Genomic DNA, 9,894 nt, shown 5'->3' with positions numbered 1-9,894 from the left:
TCATGCTAACTCTTACATGTCACTTATATTGTCCCACGCTAACTCCTTCCTATATGCATATTGTCCCACACTAACTCATGTCTATCACGCACACTGCCCCTACTTTAACTTTTGTCTGTCGCACACACTGCTCTATAGTAACTCATGTCTGTCATGCACACTATCCCACATTAACTCTTCTCTGTCACACATATTGTCCCATGTTAACTCCTTCCTGTCACGCACATTGCTCCATGCTAATGTTTTCCTGTCACACACACACTGCCACATGCTAACTCTTGCCTATCATGCACACTACCTCACTAACTTTTGTGTCTCACACACATTGTTCCGTGCTAACTTCAACATGTCACTTATATTGTCTCACACTAACTCCTTCTACATGTTTCGTTATACACACTCAAGAGGAATAAAATACAAAAATAAAGTCTCTTAAAAAGATCAAGTGTACTAATTACATTTCTAATTTTCTAAAACAATATTAATTAAATAAAGAGTTTAACAACTATACACTAATAATGTAAAATAGTTTTACAATATCATTTAATTACAAATCATTATTGATATAATTTTTAAAAGTTTAAATATGTTTAAATTAACGTTTTTTTTTTCATTTTTGGTCTTTGTAAATTCTTTTTTTTAATTTTAGTCCCTATAAGATATTTTGTCCATTTTTAGTCCTTGTAAATTTGAGTTTTTCCAACTGTGGTCCTTGTAAGTGCAAACTTATAGGGACTATAGATAGAAAAAATTAGATTCTCAAAGAGACTAGATTTGAAAAGCACACAAACTTACATGACTAAAAAAAATAAAATTATAAGAACCAAAATTGAAAAAATGTCAACTTTTTCTCTATCTATCTCTTCATATCACTTATCATACTTATTTTTTTTTTCTCTTTTTAAATTCTCTTTCTAGGTGTCAAATAGCTTTTTGAGCGTCGAAAAAATCTTTTTTCATAATAGTTAGGGATTAAATAAATGATAATGTACCTTTCTCTCTAATATTGAATATCATAACTCACAAAAATGAGGTAAATAACTAAATTCATCCATAAAAATGTGATCCACTAACAAATTAATTTTTAAAAGATAAAAATTCATATTTAATATCTGCGTACAAAAGTGAGACAAATTAGTTATGTAGATAATTTAATCTCACAAATTTAACGATAAGATTAATTTATACACTTTTTACATATTCATGAATTAAATTTATATTTTTTATTTTTAAAAAATTAATTAATTAATGCATCATACTTTCATAGACAAAATTAACTATTTAGTTTAGAAAAATGAATCGATTAAATTTATATTTTTTATTTTTAAGAAATTAATTAATTAATGCATCACACTTTCATAGACAAAATTAACTATTTAGTTTAGGAAAATGAATCAGACATTTATAGTTTTGAAAATTTAATCAATGTTATTTTCTTCCTTTACTATTAAATATTAATATTTTTATTATTTTTCATTTAGACTGATATAGTAATACTATTATTATTATTATTAATAATAAAAAAAAGAAGTATATAAAGTCATAATCTCTTCTGTTACATGCTACACAGTGAGAAAAAACATCTGTAAAACGGCTTTAGTACAAACCATATTGACACCCTATATATTTTCTTGCCCATTCACAATCTAACAATCCCATAAAATCGTAGATTTGTCTGTACATCATTATGTAAAACCAAGATAATTTCCCATCAACTTAAACACGCCTTTCATATTTTAGCCGAGACTACACATTCAAAAAACAAATGTGTTAAATGTTCTACTTTTTTTTACCACATCCCTTGACTATGGTATTATAATATATCCAAAGCAAGCTTCCAGAAATATTTGCACCTTTTGAAGGTACATTTTTCTCCAACGTCTAGTTGAAAAACTCTTCTACATGTTCCTTGAGTTTATACATAATTACTTAATATGTTGACTTCAGTAAATAAATACTTAATTTCTCTGCTTTGCACCCAACCCATGCTCCTTCTATTTTCTCAAAATTGTATTGTTTAACGAGATTTCCAACCCATCCAATAGCTTTTGTTATCACTGAAACAACCTATCTACATCTCTATTTCCATACCTTTACCACCTAAGTCATCCACCCTTCAATCTTTTGCAATAATTTAAATTGCATAAACTTTTTACATAACCTTACCCCCTTACCTTTAAATATTGCTTGACAAATAACTTTGGTGTAAGTTGCAATCCTTTCCCACATAGTTTATGTTTATCCAACACCTGAAGCATCTTATACCTTTATTTTTTCCACCTTCCATCTTTCATCTTGCACTTGATGACTCTATACTAAAAATTCTGTTGCTTTCCCTTCGCTTGCTGCCTTTATTTTTCAAGTAACACCAAATTAAAAAGCATTCAAATTCTTAACCCCTAACCCACACCCTTTCTTCCTCCTACATATATTTTCCCATGTCACTCAGACTAAAATCTAGTATTTCTAAAATTCTGGGATGAAATGCCAATAAATTTTTTAAAAGGACTAAAATCAAATCTAGTTTATTTTTCGAGGACAAGAACATATTTTATTTACTGAAGTATTAAAGTTATATTTAATTCAGTTTATTTTTATTTCTTTAAAAATAAGAAAATATAAGCAATGTGCATCTTACTAAACCTATACTTAATTAATTAATTTTAAAGCATAAAACTAAAAGAATAACAAGCTAGTATTTCCGTGAACTTTGCCTCTCAATCTCAATACTCAATGCCAAAGTTGTTGTTAACGAGACAAAACAACCCTATTGGTTACTTTCTAGTGCCACGGATAGCGATCCGTGTGCCCTTAGTTTAAGTGACGGGCGACCGTTGATATCCCTTCCCATCAACGGCCATGCTTTTCCCTTATCATCTTCCGAAAAAAAGTTTTCAATTCCCGCGCCATTCCCCTTCATCTCCTTCTCCAAAAATTTCCCCATATATATATCCGACCAAATACCCATTTATTTCTCGCAGTTTCAAATTTTCTTTTCCTTCACTTTCCCGAGAAAAAAATAACACATTTCACTTTCTTCACTACGTTCTCACTTCGATATGGCTCGTACGAAGCAAACCGCTCGCAAGTCCACCGGTGGCAAGGCGCCACGTAAGCAGCTCGCCACCAAGGCCGCTCGGAAGTCCGCTCCGGCGACCGGAGGAGTGAAGAAGCCCCACCGCTTCAGGCCGGGAACCGTGGCGCTGAGGGAAATCAGAAAGTACCAGAAGAGCACCGAGCTTCTCATCAGGAAGCTTCCGTTTCAGAGGCTCGTGAGAGAAATCGCGCAGGATTTCAAGACCGATTTGCGTTTCCAGAGCAGCGCTGTTTCCGCGCTTCAGGAGGCTGCTGAGGCTTACCTCGTTGGGTTGTTCGAGGACACTAACCTCTGCGCGATTCATGCTAAGAGGGTTACCATTATGCCCAAGGATATCCAGCTTGCACGCAGGATCAGAGGCGAGAGGGCTTAGAAACAAGGTTGAGAGGTTTGGGTGTTAGGTGCTTAGGGTTAGGGTTAGGGTTCTGGTCTTGAAGGATGTGTTTGGGAGTTTGGTTGTAGGAATCCTCTCCATCTGTGTGTTTATGTGGAATGTGAAATGTGAATCTCTTTGCTTTTGTAATTATATTGTGTTACTATGAGGAGTTAATGAAAATGCTATGGTTATTGAAGAAAATTGTTACGAAGATGTGAATGGTCTTGAAGAACTTGATCCCGGAGAAATTAAAACTATTCTAAGAGTGACAATCAACATAGCAGTTTGCGTGCTTTTTATGTGTAAAATTGCACTTTTTTTTCCTTTGCATTCTCTAAAAGAGAAGCATTCAATAGTTTGGAGTTTCTTAGCAGGATGTTTCTGTTTGTCCCGGTCGTCGGTGACATTGTAAATCTCGCAGTTTGTCATGAGATTATGGGACTTGGGTCCTTTTGGAAAGAAACGAATGATTCAATGAAATGGCTTGTGGATTTTATTGCCCTGGCAATCTTGAACCCCCATCAACTTCCGATTTTGCAAATTTCTACCATTTTTTCAGCTAGTGAATTTTATTCGAGTCCACAAAATAAAATTCATTCATTTGTATAATTAGTGAATTTTACAAATGAATTTGTATATGGTCACAATACAAGTTCATTTGTAAATTCACTGATTTTAGCTTGAAGGAAAATGTTCCCACACTTGTGAGTATATAGAATTTGGCAAGAGAAAGACATTATACTATGACTGTTGCTTTTCTGTTCCATCGATTGTGTGTGCTTCAGTTCATTGTACTTAATGGAGTCAAGGGTTGAATTTCGATGAAAGGACGAAGGCCCGAGCAGTTTTATGGTGCATTCAGTTGTGCATGTTGCACAGTTCTATCTGTAACTTTCATTGATTGTGGGTTGTGGCTACATGGAATTTTTGCTTTGATTTTTAAATTTCTTTGGGTTAGCAGTTACATGTCTAATAAAGTTGCTCTCTTTATTTTATAGGTATGCCCCCGGCATAATCCATGAAAAGGATCTAGGAACAGATGATTCTCGCATCATGCATCTTTTTTCAATAATATTAATATCAACACACTGGTTATTATTTATTTATTTTTAAAATTTGATCCTTCAAAGTTTTAATGCAAAATAATGATAATTTTTAAGTAAAAAATTAAAATAAAATACTTTTTTAAAGTTAGAAACAAAAGTTTAAAAACTTTAAGATACTAAAATACTCTATTCATATAATTTGGAGCACTTTTTAGATATATCAATTTTTAAAATAATATTAAATTGTATCAGAAAAATTTGATTGACTCATTATTTTTAAGAAACTTTTTTTTTAAGGATGATTTTTTCTTCTCATGTAAGACCTTGTTTAAGAGATAATTGAGTTTAATATTACTCGAACTAACACCTTGTTGATTAATCCCAAGAAAATTTGTGTATATTTGAATTCTCTAAAAAATATTTACTTGTGAAATAATAAATATTTCCTTTCGTCCCATTGTAATTGTGGTTTAGGTTTTCTTATAGATAAAAAAAAATGACACTAACATTTTTAACAATTTTTTTAAAAAAGGACTAAAGCATGAAAATATAAATGATTTGAAAATTTTAAAATATAATCTACCAAATAAAATAATTGCAAACCATAATAAATAAAAAATGTTTTAAAATTTAAAATTTAACAGGACACTAAGATTCTTAGTGAAAAATTAAAAAAATGATAAATTTTAAAAATATAAAAATTATAATAAAATTTTTAAAATTTAATATACCAAAACAAAATATCTGTATAATACATCAAAAGTGACTTTAAATAAAAATTAATTAATCATACATTAAAAAGTTAAAATAATAATTATTTTAATTTTTTTATAGAGGATTATTATAGGATGAATAGAGTAAAATTCTTTGTTCATTTTGTTATTCAAAAATCTAAAATATAGGGTGGAACTTCCAAAAATAGCCTTAATAACGGTAGATAAGATAACACCGAGTTCTGAAAATAAGGACTTTATATTTACTTTCCTCACCCAACTTAACTCTTCTGGGCGTGGAAAGCTCTCGTTGTCCGCGTTATAGTTTATTTTTTATTAGAGTAAATCTACTTAAGAAGAATCAATCTCGTAAAAATAAGATATGTATTTTGCGTAAATTTCTTAGTTAAAAAAATAATATTTATCTGATAAATAATAATACCATAATTTAATCATAGTTAAGTGGGAAAAAAAAATATAAAAGTGTGAGTTTTTTGAAGTTTTATAATTTTTTTATTATTGAAATAAAATTGTGTGTGAATTTTACATATACTTTGGGGATTATAAAAAATATTGTGGGGACAAAAAAATAAGTTAAGAAACTCACTTAAAATTTTTATTGGAGATGGATTTAGTTTTATTTTTTCGGTTTATTTTTTATTTTCAGATACTTGTTTTTAATGGCTCTAGATGTGAGGCTGAGATAAGAAAAAAAGGAATAGTGGTGTGTTGTGCTGTTATTGTTAATTTACTGGTACACCCTTCTGCTATTCAATGCGATGATTGAATGTTAAATGTTTTATGAATTGATTGTATAATATATTATTGTATGATATGCAGAAATAAAATGGGAGCTGTTCTGTTGCCTGATGCAGCATTTGGAATATTTCCACGTTTTTCCATTGTTCCCAGGCACCCTTTGATCTGTAGAACAACTTCTACTACATCAATTAGAAAGAGGTGCGATTAAATGATTACAGAAATGAATTGTGTTGTGTGGTATTTTGTCTGTTACTTTGCACTTTAAGTGTGTGGCTGTAACATAAGATTCCTTTGTTTTCTATTGATTTCAAAGTTTGATCTTTGTTTTCCTAGGTAATTGTGAGTCATGGCACTGTTGCATTACTATTACTGCTTCTTATGTTCAAGTTACAACTTAATCATGCTAGAGAAAGAGAAAAATGGATTTAACATTTCATTTTATTTTCAGGGTCACTGGGCATTCCCACAGGATAAGCTCATGCAGGAATATGCATATATTTTGACTCATCCCGGAACTGTGAGTCCTTATAATACAATATCATCTAATGCTTTCATGATAAGCCTGTCATTTTTAAGTTAGTTCAATAATATTACAGTCGCTTAAAAAATTGTAGTTTCTTGTTTGCAAGGACTAAGGACTAAGGCATTAAGATAATCTGTTTGCTTGCACAAATCTTGGAATCTTTAAGCTTTACTTTTGTTGTGTTTAATTTTATTTTTTTTGCAGCCTACAATATTTTATGACCATTTCTACGATTTTGGCATCCATGATGTAATGACCGAGTTGATTGAGGCTCGGAGACGAGCTAGGATCCATTGTGGGAGCTCTATCAAGATATATACCATGCAAACAATGAAGGTTATGTAGCTGAGGTTGGTGATGCACTAGTAATGAAGCTTGGGAAGTTTGATTGGGATCCCTCAAAGGAGAACGCTTTGTTTACAAAGAATCAGACTACCAAGTGTGGTTGAGACAATATATAGTTTGATACCAATCTGTAGACATTGCTCTCGTAATATGAAGCTTGGGCAGTTTAATTGGAAGTGGCAGAAGGAACAGACCAACAAGTGTGGTTGAGGTAATAGTTTAATCCCAATCTGTAGACATTGCTCTTTTTTTAATGGAAATTGAAAATAGCTTCAATAAAGCACACACATCATAAGAAAAAAAAGAAGAATATTTTGCTTTATGAGCTCATAATGAATGCACTTGCAACTTTGTTTCCACTAAAATGAGGTTTGACTAATCTTCCTTAAAATCCAGCCTATTAGATTCACAAGCACGCAATGAAGGCTATTAGTTTGCCCTAAAATGAATCAAACTACATTTTGGATCTTTCGTGTTGGTGCTGCTGCTACCTTTTTGGTAGCTCCATTTATAGAGTGTAGGGTTAAATACTTGCAAAGAATTTTTACCCCCCCCCCCCCCCCCCCCCCCAAAAAAAAAACTTACAAAGAAACATTGATGCTTAATTTGTCAAGGTTTATTCTAAATATAGGAAGAAACTAGCCGGTCATAAATACATTTTCCAAATAATGAATAGTAACTATGTAAGTTTTTTAAATAAAAAATATTTTTTTTATAAGTTAAAAACAATAGTTTTTCTTTTGTTATCACGTTATAAGAGTGAAATATATATTCATTGCCGATGACTAAGAACGAGTTTACTTGGGAAACATTGGAAGCAATTGCCCACACAAATTTTAAAATTTTCTTAATATTATATACATGTGTATTTATAAAATGTCCTCATAGTAGGAAATGCAATATAAAAACTCAATATATAAGTACTGGTCACACAAATTTATGTATATGAAATGCCCCTGTTTGAGCAATCTTTATTGATTGAAAATTAAACCTAAAGATTGTTGGAACAACTTTTATTGGCTACTACTCAAATCTAAAGATGGTTGGAATAATCATATTTGACAAAACTCAAAATTAAAGATTGTTGGAACAATCGATCTTTATTGATTGGTAGTGGAACCTAAAGATTGTTGCGGGGAATTGGTGGTGATGGCTCCGTAACAACTTGAAAATACCTTTGAAGAGATCATTTATGGTAATGGTCTTGCAAGAAAGAAGAAACAATAAAGAAAAAACACAAATCTCCAAGATATGCCTAAAACACTATTATAGGTTTGATTTGTCCCCATCTATCTCTATAGAAATTGGACGTAATAAGGTATACCCCTGAAGTCACTTTATGATATAATAATAATAGAGTTCCTTGACATAATTTCTACACCCACATTATGCGTTCGTCAATGGTAGTTTATAGGATAATATAGTTTCCTCAATTCTCTTGGTGCATAACAAAAGAAAGGAAGTGATTTAAATGGAAAGAATATGACGAGTTTTGTGGTTTTATTCTCTATTTTTCTGGATGTAGATTGATTCTATTTATAATAATCTCATCATGTCTTTTAATGAAGTGATCTCATCTTTTAAAATACACATCTCATGACTTTTGATGAATAGCTACATCTTTTAAATTTTAGTGAAAAGTCATATCTTGTATGTCTTGATGAGTTATATATATATTTATACTTATACCTTTACATTAACAGACACATAATTTTATAAAAAAAGCAAAACATTTTACTCTAACAGTCCTGCAATAAAAAAATTAATTATGTTTAAATATATATATTTTAAAACAATTAATAATTCCTACACTCAAGAACACACACACACACACATATATATATATATATATATATATATATATATATATATATATATATATATATATATATATATATATATAAATTTACACTATAGTTGACTTGAAAGCTAGGTCATTGAAATTGAAGGACATGAATAAATAACATACTAGAAGGCGGTCAATCATCAAAGAATCTCAATTTCTTTATGGAGTGGACAAAGTAATTAAGTATGCTTAATTTGGTTCTGTATTGAAAATTCATGTGTAATTTGTACCTGTGAGAGTTTAATTTTTGTATATTCATAATGTAGAAAGTTTGCTTTTATATTGTTAAGTAATAGAGAAATCTTGATACTAAGGATTTTAATGTAATTTTTTTAAAAGTCGATAAACTTATATGTAGTGATTATTAATTGAATCACATTATAATTTTTTTATATTAACAAAATAATCTGTTTTCTCTATTTATATTTATTATTTTTTCAGAACAATTTTTTTTTGATAGGTCCATGTTTGTAATTGTAGATACACAATATTTATAGCTATGATTTTAATGACTATCCTTAAAAAGTATCATATGTATATAGAAAAATTCTTGTAGTGAAAAGAAACTTGACTCTTGTTCATTTATGGAGTTTTTCATTTATTTTATATTTTAATTTATAATTAGTATATTTTTATTATTAAAAATAAAATTTTGTATTTTAATTTATTACTTTTTATAATAACTATTTAAAAGTAAATCTTAGAATCCCTCAAAGACTTAGGGAAGATGTATCTGATCATTAGTTGACAAATCTTATAATTTTGTTTGAACTTAATTTTTTTTATGAAGTGATAATCTATCTCAATATCTTTTGTTCTCTCCGAAAAGATTGGATTAGATGCAATATGCAATGTTATCCAGTTATAACATATCACTGTCATTTGCACGGGAGTCTTCAAACTTGAGCTCTCTTAGGAGATGCTTCAGCCACATGAGTTTACAAGTCACGAAACCCATAACTCTGTGTTCTGCCTCAGCACTGGATTTCATTAAAACATTTTGTTTCTTGCACTTTCAGGATATTAAATTTCCTCAAATTAGCACACAATATCTGAGTCTATCACTAGGAGAACCAGCCCAATCTCAATCTGTATCAGAATAACCAACAATTCGAGCATGTCCTTTGTCTTCATAAATAAGACCTTTTCCCGGAGCACTATTAATATGCTTTCAGAATGCATATTA

General features: G+C 30.3%; 1 protein-coding gene across 1 annotated transcript; it reads left to right on the top strand.

Moving 5' to 3' along the window:
• Nucleotides 1–2,974: 2,974 nt before the first annotated feature.
• On the top strand, nt 2,975–3,845 carry LOC100306416 (histone H3.2). The gene has a single exon (NM_001251580.3). It carries the CDS (start codon nt 3,060–3,062, stop codon nt 3,468–3,470), a length of 411 nt encoding a protein of 136 aa, NP_001238509.1. The 5' UTR covers nt 2,975–3,059; the 3' UTR covers nt 3,471–3,845.
• Nucleotides 3,846–9,894: the final 6,049 nt, after the last annotated feature.

This window comes from Glycine max, chromosome 18 (genome assembly GCF_000004515.6).
Source record: "Glycine max cultivar Williams 82 chromosome 18, Glycine_max_v4.0, whole genome shotgun sequence".
In the NCBI taxonomy this organism is placed as follows: Eukaryota; Viridiplantae; Streptophyta; class Magnoliopsida; order Fabales; family Fabaceae; genus Glycine; species Glycine max.
Note: the sequence above shows the minus strand (reverse complement) of the source record. Positions and strands in the feature narration are given on the sequence as shown.

What these genes read in the sequence shown, in the direction of transcription:
- LOC100306416 (NM_001251580.3), top strand. Translation starts at nt 3,060, where the DNA reads ATGGCTCGTACGAAGCAAACCGCTCGCAAGTCCACCGGTGGCAAGGCG.